The 17,039-nt window shown below is 43.0% G+C and overlaps 2 protein-coding genes across 3 annotated transcripts; both read right to left on the reverse strand.

Annotated features, from left to right (window-relative positions):
- Positions 1-759: 759 nt before the first annotated feature.
- On the reverse strand, positions 760-8,325 carry LOC127639561 (interferon regulatory factor 6-like). 2 transcript variants are annotated; one of them, XM_052121636.1, is made up of 8 exons: positions 8,119-8,325; positions 6,776-6,959; positions 6,213-6,408; positions 6,012-6,095; positions 3,386-3,598; positions 2,898-3,290; positions 2,578-2,696; positions 760-1,284 (listed from the first exon to the last, which is right to left on the reverse strand). In XM_052121636.1, exons 2-8 carry the CDS (start codon positions 6,947-6,949, stop codon positions 1,123-1,125), a joined length of 1,341 nt encoding a protein of 446 aa, XP_051977596.1. In that variant the 5' UTR covers positions 6,950-6,959; positions 8,119-8,325; the 3' UTR covers positions 760-1,122. The 2 variants fall into 2 exon arrangements, with proteins under 2 accessions (XP_051977596.1, XP_051977595.1); XM_052121635.1 differs by having other exon boundaries at positions 8,086-8,325.
- Positions 8,326-10,288: 1,963 nt separating this feature from the next.
- LOC127639882 (guanylyl cyclase-activating protein 1-like) lies at positions 10,289-16,096 on the reverse strand. Its single transcript, XM_052122184.1, has 4 exons — positions 15,556-16,096; positions 11,176-11,325; positions 10,848-10,938; positions 10,289-10,777 (listed from the first exon to the last, which is right to left on the reverse strand). The coding sequence occupies exons 1-4, from the start codon at positions 15,751-15,753 to the stop codon at positions 10,650-10,652; spliced, it is 567 nt and encodes a 188-aa protein (XP_051978144.1). The 5' UTR covers positions 15,754-16,096; the 3' UTR covers positions 10,289-10,649.
- Between the last annotated feature and the right edge of the window lie 943 nt (positions 16,097-17,039).

The raw sequence follows: 17,039 nt of genomic DNA on the forward strand, positions 1-17,039 counted from the left end.
ATCAAACACTGAATCCCACATAAAGAACATCACACCTGCGGTCGAGCATGATGGTGGTGGTGGTGTGATGGTGTCGGGACGCTTTGCTGCTTCAGGGCGACGTGCAATATTTGAGGGAAACATGAATTCTGCTCTCTACCTCAAAATCCAAAAGGAGAACGTCCGATCATCAGTCCGTGAGTTGAAGCTCAAGCACAACTTAGACAATGATCCAGCACAGGAGGAAGTCCACCTCTGAATGGATCAAAAGAAGCTAAATTGAAGTTTCGGAGTGTCCTAGTCGAAGTCCTTGAACCCGATTGAGATGTTGTGGCGGGACCTTAAACGACCAGTTCATTCTCGAAACTCTCAATGTGTCTGAACTAAAGCAGTTCTGTGAAGAAGAGCGGGACAGAATCCCCCACAGTGTTGTGAAAGACTGATCTCCAGATATCAGACGCGTTTGATAAAGTTGTTGCTGCTAATGGCGGCACAACCAGCTATTAAGTTTAAGGGGGCAGTTAGTTTTTCACATGGGTGATATAGGTGTTGCATAACTTTTTTGCTTCAATAAAAAACAAAAATTTTGTTTTGTGTTTGCTCAGGTGGCCTTTGTTTTATATTATTTCCCATTTGAAGATCTAAAACTATTTAATATTAAAAAATACACAAAAATAAAAGGGGGCAAATACTTTCCTGAGGGTTAAAATAAAATGTGTCATGTGGTGTAACCTTCAGGAGACAGTAAAAAGACAAATCTCATAAAAATCATTTATTCGCTAAATCCAAAAAACATATTACGGAAATCTACATGAATGTCCGTCTGAGACGTCAGATATATAGTACGGTTAAAAACTAGATTATATTTACCCCAAAGTGCAGAATTAACCACATTAAGCAGCGATTAAATGTGTCATTAACTGCAGTAAAACATACATTAATAATCAGAAAGTTAAAAGCTCATGAGAAAGCAATATTATGCACAGCTGATAATGATAAAAGCACATCTGTAATATTCCTTTAGAGGTTTAAAGCGTCTCGCGTTGGCTGATGATTAACAGTCGCTTACACGCTAAACTCACTCCAACAGTCGCTGGGACGTGAGCACAGATTATAATCTACTTCATATCCGCTAACATTTCACTACGGCGTCTGTAGGAGTCGATAAAGTTGTTTGAGTTGCGTCACGATGTTGTCTTTGATGTCTGGAACCGAGATCTGCAGACGGACACTTCCACTGTCAAACGAACGCGTGCAGTCGCCTGAAAACATCTCGCTGATCATACGCGCGACCACTGGAACGACCTGCAACACAAGCGCACGTAGAATTCATCAACACTAGGGGCAAACACAGGATTAAAAAAATATATAGAAACATTTGTCATGTGCTTCTAGACGCACTTTGAACGGACAGGTTTTTTGCGAATTATCCGATAGTAGGCTAGCTAAATGTTGTTAGCCATTGCTTTCATAATGGAAACATAACAAATATAGCCCAATAGCAAAAACATAAACAACATATCTGTTTATAAACATCAAAACAACAAATATCAAGTGCATCGTTTATGGCTAGCTTAGCTGGCGCTAGGCTAAAAGTCAACTTTAATTAATGGAGCTTCCGAACATGGTATGACTCGGCATTGGTGAATTACATGTACACTTCTGATTGGCCCGCTGTTTTTTAAAACTGACACTTGTGCAATGCGCAACCAAAGATGAACTATTTATAGTTTTGGGGGATTTTCTCCCCAATGTGGAACGCCCAATTCCCAATGCGCTCCGAGTCCTTGTGGTGGCGTAGTGACTCGCCTCAATCCGGGTGGCGGAGAACTAATCTCAGTTGCCTCCACGTCTGAGACCGTCAATCCGCGCATCTTATCATGTGACTTGAGCGCGTTGCCACGGAGACGTAGCGCGCGTGGAGGCTTCACGCTATTCTCCGCGGCATCCACGCACAACTCACCACACGCCCCACCGGACAGAGACCACGAGGAGGTTACCCCATGTGACTCTACCCTCCCTAGCAACCGGGCCAATTTGGTTGCTAAGGAGGCCTGACTGGAGTTACTCAGCACGCCCTGGATTTTGATGGCAAGTTAAAAATAGTTAATCTTGGGGTTCTGGGTATCTCAGCGAGTGTTGACGCTATCACACCTGGAGTCGTGAGTTTGAATTCAGGGCGTGCTGAGTGACTCCAGTCAGGTCTCCTTAGCAACTAAATTGGCCTGGTTGCTAGGAAGTCACATGGGGTAACCTCCTCGTGGTCACTATAATGTGGTTCTCGCTCTCAGTGGGGCGTGTGGTGAGTTGTGCGTGGATGCCGCGGAGAATAGCGTGAAGCTTCCACGTGCACTATGTCTCCGTGGCAACGCGCTCAACAAGTCACGTGATAAGATGCGTGGATTGACGGTCTCAGACGCGGAGGCAACTGAGATTCGTTCTCCGCCACCTGGATTGAGGCGAGTCACTACGCCACCACGAGGACTTGGATCTCATTGGGAATTGGACATTCCTAATTGAGGAAAAAAGAGGGGAAACCCATGTCCTACCCCTGATGTCAGAAGAGCTTGCGACAGGTGTCATGCGTGTAAATCTCACCTGTACCATGATGAGCTTTCTTTCTCTGGGTCTCTCGTCGGGCCACTCCTCCCCAAAACACAGATGAATGTCAAACTGAGGCAGTTCAGACGATTGACCGCGCTGATGAGTGATCACTCCTTCAACCACAAATATTTTAGTTAATTTCGTTTTAACTTTCAATTTACTGAGTTTTTATTCATTTTTACCCAATGGCCCCCCGCCCCGCTATATACAGGTTTGGAACGGCATGAAGGTGAGTAAATAATTACAGAACTTTCATATTTCGGTGATTTAAAACAACCCAGAATATTTTCGCTCCATCCTAGTCTGACACTCACCGCTCAGGAACGACTCCAGACAGAAGAGTTTGACCTTGCGTTGGCGTTCGATGAGGTTTGGCGCGTTTGGATTGGGGGCGCAGGGTCCGGACCAGTACACTTTACACTGGCACAGTCGTATGGCGTAGATGTCGTGCCCGTTCACCTCTAGGATCAGCCCGCGGTCCATCACGTCCAGCAAACGGCTCGTGAACAGACGCTGTTTTTCGTTGTTGATGTGTTCGGTGGAGGGGAATCGCACCTGCTCCAGACTGATGGGACCGAACAACTCCTCCTGATTCATCATCGGTCCCAGATCACCGTAAAACAGCCGACAGCCCTGCGGGTTACTCACGATGGCCGGAGGGCACACCTCTTTACCGCGGTAATAAAACTGCACCTCTAGATCAGTCACTGTTGAAAGAAACAGGATTTCATGTTACCCACAAAAACACTGAATTGTGTGTATTGGAATCACTTGTGTCATCAGTGCGTGTATGATGTCATACTGGGTAGAGAGCTGATCCACGTCTCTGGCGTTTCAAAGAAGGTGTTCATCAGCGTAACGGGCGTCTGCAGCTCCATGGGCGGAGCCTGCATCTCTACGTCCTGCGGCTCTTTCTTAAGCCACGCCTCCACAGAAGGAGGCGGGCAACTGGGCGGCTGCATCGGTGAGACGGAACCAGGAGGAGTCCAAACCGGAGCCAGCGGAGAATTCATCCCTACAGATATAAAAGAACGATTCCAGATTGAACAAATTGGGATTTTGCATTTGCATGTTAGCATTGCGATCATCCCCAACTTCCTGTTTAAATAGGAAATACTTCAAAACCGGAAAGACAGTTGTACTCGTCAAACCATTTCATGGGGTCTTTAAGCTTTATCGATAGAAGACCAATTTCCACTTACCCCTTTTACATTGAATACTATCAAGCAGGCTAGAACTAAAAAATGCTTATATATTTCCTGTACGTTTATTGCTAACATTTTAAAGATACAAATTATCCGCTGTGCTAATCGACATTATCACAAATGCTGTCGATAGGGAATATATACACTGATTAGCCACAACATTAAAACCACTGGCAGGTGAAGTGTGTAACACTGATTATCGTTACAGTTGCACCTGTCAAGAGGTGCGATATATTAGGCAGCAAGTGAACAGTCAGTTCTTGAGTTTGACGTGTTGAACGCAAAATGGGCAAGCGTAAGGATCTGAGCCACTTTGACAAGGGACAAATGACGGGTCAGAGCATCTCCAAAACGGCAGGTCTTGTGGGGTGTTCCCGGTGTGCAGTGGTCAGAACCTACCAAAAGTGGTCCAAGGAAGGACAACCGGTGATCTGGCGCCCAAGGCTCATTGATGCACATGGGGAGCGAAGGCTAGCCCGTCTGGTCTGATCCCACAGAAGAGCTACAGTAGCACAAACGTAATGCTGGCCATGATAGAAAGGGGTCAGAACACACGGTGCATCATCGCTGTGTACCCACAGAGCGCCCATGCTGACCCCTGTCCACTGCCGAAAGCACCTACAAAGCGCACGTGAGCATCCGAACTGGACCATGGCAATGGAAGAAGGTGGCAGCAGGATGCACTATGGGAAGAAGGCAGGAGGACGGAGGCAGTGTGATGCTCTGGGCAATGTTCTGCTTGGAAACCTTGGGTCCTGGCATTCATTTGGATGTTACTTTGACACGTGCCACCTACCTAAACATAGTTGCAGACCAGGTACACCCCTTCATGGCAACGGTATTCCCTGATGGCCTCTTTCCGCAGGATAATGCGCCCTGCCACACTGCCAAAATTGTTCAGGAATGGTTTGAGGAACATGACGAAGAGTTCAAGGTGTTGCCTTGGCCTCCAAATTGCCCATATCTCAATCTGATTGAGCATCTATGGGATGTGCTGGACCAACAAGTCTGATCCATGGAGGCCCCAGCTCGCAACTTACAGGACTTCAGGATCTGCTGCTAAAATATTGGTGCAAGATAACACAGGACACCTTCAGAGGTCTAGAGGAGGCCACGCCTTGACGGGTCAAAGCTGTTTTGGTGGCACAAGGGGAACCTACACAATATTAGGCAGGTGGTTTTAATGTTGTGGCTGATTGTGTATAATCATTTATAAGAGTTCACAAAAACACAAGCTTCATATTTCTGCTTTTTAAAACCCTATCAATATATTATTTGAAGCATGGATAAACTGTATTAACATTAGCCGACATATACATTTGTGTGCTTTCCATATCACTCCGTTGGGCTTCTGTTAAATTCTGTCTGCCGTAATAGTGTTGGGAGACCACAAGGGGGCGATATAATATTTACTGAAACCGCACCAGACAGGAAGCAGTCTAAACTAAGTTGTGGATCTACTCATCATCATACATACAAATGTTACAAACGTTTTGCACTTCAAAAATGAACATTGACATTTACGAGTTTGCAGGTTAGTGTATGAAACCGGTGCGCAAACTGAACTATTAGAAGTGTTTGGGGGGTTTGTTTCTCCCCAATCTGGAACCCCCAATTCCCAATGCGCTCTAAGTCCTCGTGGTGGCGTAGTGACTCGCCTCAATCCGGGTGGTGGAGGATGAATCTCAGTTGCCTCCGCGTCTGAGACCGTCAATCGGCGCATCTTATCATGTTAATTGAGCGCGTTACCGTGGAGACGTAGCGCGTGTGGAGGCTTCACGCTATTCTCTGCGGCATCCACACACAACTCACCACACGCCCCACCGAGAGCGAGAACCACATTATAGCGACCACGAGGAGGTTACCCCATGTGACTCTACCCTCCCTAGCAACCGGGACATTTTGGTTGCTAAGGAGACCTGGCTATTAGAATTGTTTTTTACATTTCTCAGCATGTAGCTTTGAAGCCATCCAACCACGAAAAGACATACTTGTAACTGAAAACACATTGTGTGGGCGATATGAAAGATAAATATACACAATATATCATCCAGTGATGGCTAGAGTAAATCATGTCTGTCCTTTGATAATGATGGGGGTCGAGTTTAATGGAAAAGGATGCGAATAGAGCTCTGTGGCGCTGTAGAGTTTTGAGCAGCCTCTGGAGTCGTAGCACCGCTGTGTGTACCTTTGCAGAAACTAATTATAATTTTGATACATTACCGTGGGGTGGGTATGGAGGAGGGGGCTCTGGGGTGTCGGGAACGTCATCATCATCACCATCAGTCTCATATGTCGGGACTGAACCTGAGAGAAAGAGCACGGTGTATATACTGCCGAAATAATAATACAAAGATTGACAAGAATCGTGAGTGTGTTTGTCATGGTTTTGGATTAGTTAGTGTGTGTGTGTGTGTGTGTTACCTGGGTTACTGAGCGTTTGAGGAATATCACACACATTGTAGATCTTCAGTGGATTCATGGGCACTTCTTTAGTTCCATCGTAAATGAGGTTAAACTCTCGACTCTTGTTGAGCGCGCAGCGCAGTTGAGCTTTCCATTTAGCCGGATCCGGTTCGTCAACACCTTCCTGATATTTACCGGTTTCCACAGCCCACGCCTGATAAACACACACACATCTCTCTGAACTAGGGCTGGGCGAAATATTGAATTTTAATTATATGTTTGTTATAATTTTTAAATGAAGCAGTACAATGAATATCGCAATGATTCAATATGTTTTTTTAAGTGCAGCGCAATCAGAATGAGCTTTCCTGGCAAGTAATAACCATGTGACTCTACCCTCCTTAGCAACCGGGCCAATTTGGTTGCTTAGAAGACCTCTGGCTGGAGTCACTCAGCACACCCTGGATTCAAACTTGTGACTTAAATACATAGATATTGAGATCGATATCAAACATAGTCAATTATGTAATTTTCTCGCCCAGCTTTAGTTTGAATCCTGCAGTATTTTAGGTCTCACTCACTTTAAAGATGGTGTTCTCCTCCTCCTGCTGCGGAGTGTGACGCGTCGCGTGTTTCCATGGAATCTGAAAACGTTTGGCGTCACGGTCCAGCCACATGAGACCCGGAAACGTCCCGTTATCCACCTGAGCGACGAGCCACGGTTTCAGGCGGACACGACGCGGGTGAGAAGACATGATGCCACTTCTGTAAAGAGGTAAAAACACACATGACTTCATCAAACTTCATCAAAACGCCTCACAGGGGTATGTATAGTCATAGAATTAAATTATAATAATGTTAACTGTTATCAATGCATTATTTGAAATGACAAATTTCACAAGTGGACTCCATTGTGGGGGGTCTGGGTAGCTCAGCGAGTATTGACGCTGACTATCACACCTGGAGTCACGAGTTTGAATCTAGGGGGTGCTGAGTGACTCCAGTCAGGTCTCCTTAGCAACCAAATTTGCCCGGTTGCTAGGGAGGGTAGAGTTACATGGGGTAACCAAATTGTCCCGGTTGCTAGGGAGGGTAGAGTCACATGGGGTAACCAAATTGGTCCGGTTGCTAGGGAGGGTAGAGTCACATGGGGTAACCAAATTGGCCCGGGTGCTAGGGAGGGAAGAGACACATGGGGTAACCAAATTGGTCTGGTTGCTAGGGAGGGTAGAGTCACATGGGGTAACCTCCTCGTGGTGGTGATTAGTGGTTCTCTCAATGGGGCGTGTGGTGAGTTGTGTGTGGATCGTGGAGAGTAGCATGAGTCTCCACATGCTGTGAGTCTCCGCGGTGTCATGCACAACGAGTCACGTGATCAGATGCGCCGATTGATGGTCTCAGACACGGAGGCGACTGACACTTGTCCTCCACCACCCGGATTGAGTAACTGTGCCACCACAAGCACCTACTAAGTAGTGGGAATTGGGCATGTAAATTTGGGGTGGAAAGGGGTTAAAATAATAAATAAATAAATAGGTGGACTCCGCTGTAAACACTGATTAAAAAGTCCCATAAAAGTTTTTATTGTTGTTATTATTATTATACAGCTCTTCAATTCGTCAGATCTGAACTGACTCATTTATTTTAAACAATCTGATAAAAACATATACACAACAAAGGCCGAATAAAGCCAACACAGAGACTTTAAATGGAAACTAAGCGACATTTTGGGTCGAACATGCGAGTAAACAAACAGATAAATTAATAAAACGCTTAAAGTCTGCAAATAAGTTGATTTGAGCGTTCTGGACTGCTGGAATGCGCGTTAAAATACAACATAAATATTAATATATATAAAGATATCTATGATTGAATATATAATGAGTCTCACCTGCAGGTTTCAGGAAGCGCTCGCGCTTCTTACCTGGGGAAAAAAACACGAATCCTGAGGCCTTCAACAGCTGAATTATCCACAAATACGATTAAATGTCAGAACTATAATGTGTTTAAATTAAGGCTCCGTCGTATGTTCAGCAAATACACCCGCAGTGTATCGGTGTAAAGTGTGTTTCGTGTTTGTTTGAATCTCTGCGTGAGTTTCACCGTCTGTCGAAACTGTCGGTAACGCGTGACGTCACGAGCCTCAGTGAGTCACACCTGTGTACAAGCGCGCGGGAATCCCCACACAGTCATTGTTCTTAATAAATAATAATATATATATAATAATAACAGATATTATAAATACCCTTAAAATCTGTACTGTGACTGGTAATAGTACAGCATTATAATATATATATATAAAAGTCCTATAATGTACCATTGCACAACCATGGTACTCTTAGAAGTAACTTAAAGTAATATGCAAATACCATTGAATTTCAGTACTATGCACATATCAAAGTGCCATGGTACCATCAGTACTCCATGTAATAAATACCATCTTAATTTACCACCTGGTACTCCAAGACGCTTCATGGAACATTACAGGTGTTTTACAGAAGTCAATTTATTGTCATTCCAGCCCACATACATCTCCGAGACGTCTGTTTTAGATCTTTTGATCTGGAAAGCATCACAATCGAATGAACACAGTAAAACATGGCATTACCATGACATCATCTCCAAACAAGCAAACAAAAACATGGTATTCCTAGTTAGTATACAATGTTTTTTGGCTCATATATAAAGCATTTTTAAGTACAAATTTGAGTTTTTTGTCTTTTACTTCACATAAATGTTTTTAAAATGTGCATTCTCTTCTGGAAAAAACAGACCAAAGATATTGATGACGACTCTAGTCTGCAGGGGCGTGTCCACATTGTTGTCCAATAAAATGCCTTCTGGATTGAGATTGTCCCTCCCCCTCATAGTAAATATGAAACCCATTACAACTGTAATATTTGATCCCAGTGACATTAAAGCATAAAATCATGAATTATATGATATTATTCTTTCATTCTGGAGCCCTGAGGTCAATATTTACATTTTTAACATTTTCCACTTTCCACCAGATGGCGCCATGGGTTTTCTTTTTTTTCTTTTCTTTTTTTAAGCGGACCTTTTTGCACTTTCCCCCTCATTTTGTATTTAATTATGTGGTTCAAATTTCACTTTGGTGTTTTTTATGCATAACTGTGCTGGATGCGCTTGTGTGCTGGTATCTTACCGAGCACGCTTTTCGATGCACTGATAATATTTACTACAATGTTGTCAAATTGCTGACCAAGTATAAGAACCCTGTTTGGCATCTTTTTGAACATATATTTAATATTCTGCGACAATGACGCTGCTGCCTGCTTTCTCTTCCGTTTCTCCCGCTCTTTTCGTGCCATTCTCACTGTCCAGCCGGATGTCGTTGGCCTCACTGATTTAGCGCGGGAAAGTTTCACATTCGGTTTGGCAGATGTAAGGGACCGTCTTAAACCTCCACTCACTACATTAAAACACAGGAGATGTCCACTCGTTCAATTAATGTGCAAGTTATACATGAATAAAAACAAACTGTAACATACATTTCCACATTCAGAATGTTCTAATAACTTCCCAGAGGACAGACAGACACACTACAGGTGAGAGTATTACAGTATGATCAATTATACAAGTACAGTAATCAATTTTAGAGGATGGAAGGACTTTCTACTTAATCACTAAAATTCGAAAAAACAAAAACAAACTAACAGCATTTAAAATGAGAAAATATAATTTTGGTGAATTTTAGTGATTGTTTTCTAAAATAATGATTACTGTAGGCCTACTTGTATAATTGATCTCTCATCTGTAGTGTGTCTATCTGTCCTCTGGGAAGTTATAAGAACATTCAGAGTTTTTATTCATGTATAACTTGCACATGAATTGAATGAGTGGACATCTCTTATGTTTTAATGTAGTGACTGGAGTTTTCAGACGGTCCCTTATATCTGCCAAACCGGATGTCGAACGTCAAACTAACTTTCCCGCGCTCACATATTTTGCTCTGAGTGCACAACAACAGTTGCTGTGCATGTAACTCCTGTAAAGGATGATATTAATGAATACAAACAAATAAAAGTCCCCCTGAAATCTGTATAGAAAACAACACAACTAACAGTTTCTTGTTTTATTTTGAAAAGGGAAGTGTAAAATTACAGTAACATTACAAAACTACCCTGCTGAACATAATATAATATCATGAGGAATATCTAATTAAACAGTTTTTATATAAATAACAGTTCCACAAATATACATCACAGAGCTGAACAGCTCTTATTGTTTTACAGGTGCCATTGAATAGATGACCACAGTGATGACATCTTTAAGTGCACTTAAATACCGTGTTGCTCTAGTCCATTACTGCATTAATACTTAAAGTGTATGAGAATAATCAGCTGAGATGAACACATGAGGTGATGTGTTGCTTCACTCGAGGATAAATCATAAGTCTTAGTCGTCCTGATCCTCACTGTGTTTGTCCATCTGTTATTCGGAGTTGATCTCGTTGTAGATTTTATTGACGACATGAGACAGATCCAAACTCTGGGTCAGCATCTCCAACAGCATTTCGTCTCCCTGAATACCGTCCATAAACTCCTCCAGAGACAGCTGACCTGAACACACACATGTATTACTATCATTCGATTAGCGACATCTCTTTATTACACTGATACATAACCTTACCGTCTCCATTCAGATCGATCTTGTCAAACACCATGTTGGTGAAATCTTCCGCGGACATCTCCTGCTGGATTCCGTTAATGGCGCGAATCGCCTGAAAGTGGAGAAACAATCGCAGAACGCAGCATGTTTGATGTTTTCTGTGTTATATAAGACGTCAACTGCACACAATCCTCTTACAAAGACTCAAAGAATAAGATGATTTTCAGTAATATGCTCAACACACACTCAACAGATGGAGAGTGTTAGTGCTGTAATCTGTGTGTGATGATGGAAACCAGCAGGTGTCTCTACACGACACACAATCAAAGAGTTTTTTACAGGATATAACCTTGAATATTAGCAGCAGTTCTTCTCGGTCGATACATCCGCTGCCATCCACGTCGTACAGTTTGAAGTACCAGCGCAGTTTCTGTTGAACACCCCCTTTCAACACCAGACTGAGAGCAGCGACATACTCCATGAAATCAATAAACCCGTCCTGACAACACAAACAAACATGTATATATACATATATATACAGGAATACTGGAAACCAGTTGTTGTTGTATTTATAGAAGTTGCTTCCATCACTTTTATTTTGACTTGCATGTGCTCAGCATCGTTCTTGCACGTATGCTTTTATGTGTTTATTTATAAATGTGTTTATGTATGCAGTGTAAAAGCTGTTTCACACAGATTGAGTTCACGGCCACAGAAATAGAGCAGGTGAGATTAGACAGATTATAGTTTAGTGTGTTTAAATATCATAAGAGGGAAATCCAGCCATGCCCCACCCCACACTAACAGTGCCCCGCCCCCTCTGTCACAGCACCCCACTTCCACTCTTAACGTCCCACCTCCTTCAGCCACAATGACTCTGATTCGCCAGTACTGGTCATTACTACACCCATGTGCAATCATAGTGCTGTTTGTAGTGCATTATTGCATTCATTCTATACGGGTTAATCTATGTCAGATCAGCCACATTTTAGAAACTCAGATGAAATCTTAGATTGTTATTAATACTTTGCCTAAAGAAGTATGAACATAAATCATGAGGAATGCCAAAATGGATCGATATTTACTGAGAAATCCATTATTTTTGTAGAAGGGTGGTCAAAATGATCATTTTTGCCTCTGATTTAAAAGCAAAAGTACGGGTAAAAAAAATCACCCTAGAAAGGTGTCAGCATCCTGATTTTATTTTTACCCAGAGATCAGTAGATCTATTACTAATATCAGCTGACTTCAGCACCTCTTGTTGCATTATATGCCAACGGTGTGAGTCCAAATATGGGGGGAAACACTTTTTGTCTGTTGTTTTTCCAAAGTTGGCGTGCCTATAACTCCAGAAGTCTTAAAGATATCTTAATATCCTTCAATATTCTGCTTCAAAATAAACTTTGCTTTTTGTATCTCAATTTTTAAGGCCCTAAATGGTTAAACCCCAGAGATTTGGGGCTCTCAATGAGGCTTCATCCAGAAATTGTTCAATTTCACTGATTTTCAATGGTCGAAAACCATGATTTTGGAGCAAAACTACAGGTCAAAAAATCACCTTAGAAAGGTGTCAGCATCCTGATTTTATGTTTAAGCAGAGATCAGTAGATCTATTACTAATATCAGCTGACTTCAGCACCTCTTGTTGCATTATATGCCAACGGTGTGAGTCCAAATATGGGGGAAACACTTTTTGTCTGTTGTTTTTCCAAAGTTGGCGTGCCTATAACTCTAGAAGTCTTAAATATATCTTAATATCCTTCAATATTCTGCTTCAGAATAAACTTTCCTTGATGTACCTTAATTTTTAAGGCCCTATATGGTTAAACCCCAGAGATATTGGGCTCTCAATTTGGCTCCATGCAAATTATTTTTAAATGGACCCATTTTAAAAGGTTGGAAAATACATGCGTACGGTGGAACCAAAAGTGATAAATATGGTTACCATGGTAATTTACCAGAGTAACCCTAAATAAAGTAATCCTGTGCTGATCCAATGGTACACTGGTGGCATCAGATGGTACTACTATTGAACTATGATGTGTGAAATTCATGTACCATTGCAACTATCAAAAATACCATGGTACTACTACGGTACTTTTTGCTAAGCGAAAGACTGGGATACATTCTCAAATCAGATGTAATCCCAATATAATCCCAAATCATGTCTGTAATAGAGACATTAATTCCTGATACACACATTTGTCATAAAATGAATGAAAGCGGCGTTCAGAAATAACTCAGCGGTCGTTGAGGACAATAAACCCATCCGGTAACCAGATTAAGCGCTCTGATGGGTCTTAAATCAGATCTCTGACCTGTGCAGTGCTACAGTTTATCTGAGTTACCGTATTAAAACAGATCTCATTACTCAATCCTCTGAACTCAAAGGGGACATGAGGTGACGGCGCCTCATCACTGACACTAACTGAACCGTCATGCCACAAGATTTCACATCCGCGAGTCAGGGGCCCTTAGGATCTCTTTGTGATTTAAAATACCCTAAAAAACATTGAAGAAAAACTGAAACATTGAACAATGAGAATTGATCAAACACACTCTCATTCATATTTTCTGTGGGATGATTATAAGCAAAAATGATATTGAATTGCACACTTTAAATGTCCTTCATGAGTCTCAATGACCCCATAGAAGCAAGAGAACTAAATAATTATAATTATACCTATTATAGGTAAAGGTAATTATAGGGTCATTCTACAAAAATGTCCATATTTCTGTCTCCAGCCTTCACAGAAAGTGTTCACTTTAAATAAGCTGTTTAGGCATAATGTATTCGCATACTTAAATACGACGTTCTTTGAAGAGTTATTTTAGTTATGAATTAGGCAATATTTGTTTTTAATCAATTATATCAACCTCAATAAAAGTCATTCAGGGCGTGCTGAGTGACTCCAGTCAGGTCTCCTAAGCAACATAATCGGCCCGATTACTAGGGAGGGTAGAGTCACATGGGGTAACCTCCTCGTGATCGCTTTAATATGGTGTTACCGTCGCTGCTGTTACCCTCGCTGGTGCTACCATCACTGGTGCTACCATCACTGGTGCTACAGTCACTGGTGCTACAGTCACTGGTGCTACAGTCGCTGGTGCTACATTCGCTAGTGCTACCGTCGCTGGTGTTACCGTCGCTGGTGCTACCGTCGGTGGTGCTACCGTCGCTGGTGCTACAGTCGCTGGTGCTACAGTCGCTGGTGCTACCGTCGCTGGTGTTACCGTCGCTGGTGCTACCGTCGGTGGTGCTACCGTCGCTGGTGCTACAGTCGCTGGTGCTACAGTCGCTGGTGCTACATTCGCTGGTGTTACAGTTGCTGGTGCTACCATCAATGGTGTTACCGTCACTGGTGTTACCGTCAAAGGTGTTACCGTCGCTGGTGTTACCGTCGCTGGTGCTACAGTCGCTGGTGTTACCGTCACTGGTGCTACAGTCGCTGGTGTTACCGTCACTGGTGCTACAGTCGCTGGTGCTACCGTCGCTGGTGCTACAGTCGCTGGTGTTACCGTTACTGGTGCTACAGTCACTGGTGCTACAGTCGCTGTTGCTATAGTCACTGGTGCTACAGTCGCTGGTGTTACCGTCCCTGGTGTTACCGTCCCTGGTATGGTGCTACCGTCACTGGTGTTACCTTCCCTGGTATGGTGCTACCGTCACTGGTGTTACTGTCGCTGATGTTACCGTCCCTGGTGCTACAGTCGCTGGTGTTACCTTCCCTGGTATGGTGCTACCGTCGCTGATGTTACCGTCGTTGGTGTTACCGTCCCTGGTATGGTGCTACCGTCGCTGGTGTTACTGTCGCTGGTGCTACCATCACTGGTGTTACCGTCGCTGGTGCTACTGTCGCTGGTCTTACTGTTGCTGGTGTTACCTTTGCTGGTCTTAATGTCGCTGGTGTTACTGTCGCTAGCTCCTCAGTGATAATCAGTAACACCACTGATGACATTGAGTGAACAAGCTTTAATAAAAGCTGCTCATTAAGTTACTGTGCATAAAATATCACTTATTAACACACATTTCATGATTATAAATTGCATTTGTTATTGTGTGTTTTAGTCAGGTACTGTATCTGGCAGGTGCTGAAGTTATTGGTACAGTGACAAATACATTATTTGCTTAATTACAGATAAGGCCGATAATTTGGAAAGAAAATGATTTTTGTGTTTATTAATAGCAGAGGACAGTCATAAATGTCCCCCTCTTAGTCCAGCAACGTAGTAGTAGCAAACAATGACATTTTTCAATTTAGTGGTTTTCTAAAGCAGATTTTATAAACACTCAAAGCCAGTGATTTCTAATATCATTAATATCGGTCATTAATATCGGAGGATGTCGATCTTTTCATTGTGTCACTGGTGTGTTGCCAGTGTTTTGTCATATTTGACAAATAACTGATTTTAAATGAATTGACTGTTACTTCATTTAAGACTAGAGATATTAAGGATTGTATCATTCTATTTTTACGACTGTCCTTCAAATATTTGTATTATTGTGGCAAAGATATGATGGTGCAATTAAGCCACATTTAACATCTATATCTCTTTAAAAGCGTATTTATTTATTATAACAATCCTTCTGTGTCTGTTACTGCACGTGTGAAATAGATTAAATAACATTTCTATAGTGTTTTTATTTTCCCAAAAACTATAAAGTGACATCGGGTAAACTATGGTAATTGCACAGGGTAAATAATAGAATAATAAATGTTTGTCTTACGTTGTTTATGTCGAATGTGGAGAACATGGTCTTGACGTACGCGTTTGATGAGTCCGACAGATTCTTCAAACCGAAAAACTTCTTGAACTCGTAGAAGGTGAGCTGACCGGACGGACACTCCGTCATGAACTTTCGGTACCACTGATGGGACTCGCACGCGCTCAGCTCCTCTACAGTCATACCGGACGCGTTCCCCATCACCACACCGTATACCGGGAAACCGAGACTGTGTGAGAGAGGGGAAAGACACCGCTCACCGGTCCCGACACAAGCACTGACATGTAAGCTGAACGTGCGGGACGCAACACACCGTTCGAGCCCTCTGACAAATCCCACTCGCGGGATCACCGTCAAGCTCCGGTCTGTTCTTAGCGCGGGAATTACCTGCGCCTGATCACGCGCGAGCCCGACACACTGACCTGCGATCAACTATGAATCTATAAACACTCAAGCCCACTCATGTGACTCAGTAAGATGGTTTGCAGTAAACGGGAGCAGCTTTACTGTGGATTTAAGGCGCAGATGTTGCTGGCCTGATCTGTAGAAGTCTGTTCCCCATGTTCAGGGGCGCAGAGGGGCCAGTGCTCCCAACAAATTTAACCCCACCCCTAAATTTGGAATCATCACACCAAACAATTTTGGGTGCAATGCGCAGTTTGTCCTGTGGGTGGCAGTAATAATAAAAAACGAATTTATTGTGCCATAACTTTTATGTCAAGAGTACATTACCTAGATGTACTTAGATGCTAAAAATGTGTTATCGTTATTGATCATAATCACACCACAATACAAAATTACTTAATGAAACAAAAACTTAGTTAGTTCATATAAATGAACATGAAACATCCATTTGAGTTGAAATAGTTTTAATAGCTTACTTCTAGAGACTGCAGTGATACATGCCATGGTGAAAAATGACTTGAAATAATCCTGAGGTTAAGATAAATGTTAATCGAACCCCACCCCCCAGTCGGACGATATAACGATCGAACCCCACCCCCCAGTCGGACGATATAACAATCAAACCCCACCCCCAGTTGGACGATATAACGATCGAACCCCACCCCCAGTCGGACGATATAACAATCGAACCCCACCCCCAGTTGGACGATATAACGATCGAACCCCACCCCCAGTCGGACGATATAACAATCGAACCCCACCCCCGGTCGGACGATATAACGATCGAACCCCACCCCCAGTCGGACGATATAACAATCGAACCCCACCCCGGTCGGACCATATATCAATCGAACCCCACCCCCAGTCGGACCATATAACAATCGAACCCCACCCCCAGTCGGACCATATAACGATCGAACCCCACCCCCAGTCGGACGATATAACAATCAAACCCCACCCCCAGTTGGACGATATAACGATCGAACCCCACCCCCAGTCGGACGATATAACAATTGAACCCCACCCCCAGTCGGACGATATAACGATCGAACCCCACCCCCAGTCGGACGATATAACAATCG

This window comes from Xyrauchen texanus, chromosome 48, assembly GCF_025860055.1.
Source record: "Xyrauchen texanus isolate HMW12.3.18 chromosome 48, RBS_HiC_50CHRs, whole genome shotgun sequence".
NCBI lineage: Eukaryota > Metazoa > Chordata > Actinopteri > Cypriniformes > Catostomidae > Xyrauchen > Xyrauchen texanus.

Excerpts from the sequence above, each read along its gene's own strand:
- LOC127639561 (XM_052121636.1), bottom strand. The coding sequence starts at position 6,949 with ATGTCTTCTCACCCGCGTCGTGTCCGCCTGAAACCGTGGCTCGTCGCT. Across the intron at positions 3,291-3,385 it reads GTGGATCAGCTCTCTACCCA|TGACTGATCTAGAGGTGCAG; the intron begins GTATGACATCAT and ends TTCTTTCAACAG. Across the intron at positions 2,697-2,897 it reads TCTGGAGTCGTTCCTGAGCG|GAGTGATCACTCATCAGCGC; the intron begins GTGAGTGTCAGA and ends TTGTGGTTGAAG.
- LOC127639882 (XM_052122184.1), bottom strand. The coding sequence starts at position 15,753 with ATGGGGAACGCGTCCGGTATGACTGTAGAGGAGCTGAGCGCGTGCGAG. Across the intron at positions 11,326-15,555 it reads CCACATTCGACATAAACAAC|GACGGGTTTATTGATTTCAT; the intron begins GTAAGACAAACA and ends TTGTGTTGTCAG. Across the intron at positions 10,939-11,175 it reads AACTGCTGCTAATATTCAAG|GCGATTCGCGCCATTAACGG; the intron begins GTTATATCCTGT and ends CTCCACTTTCAG.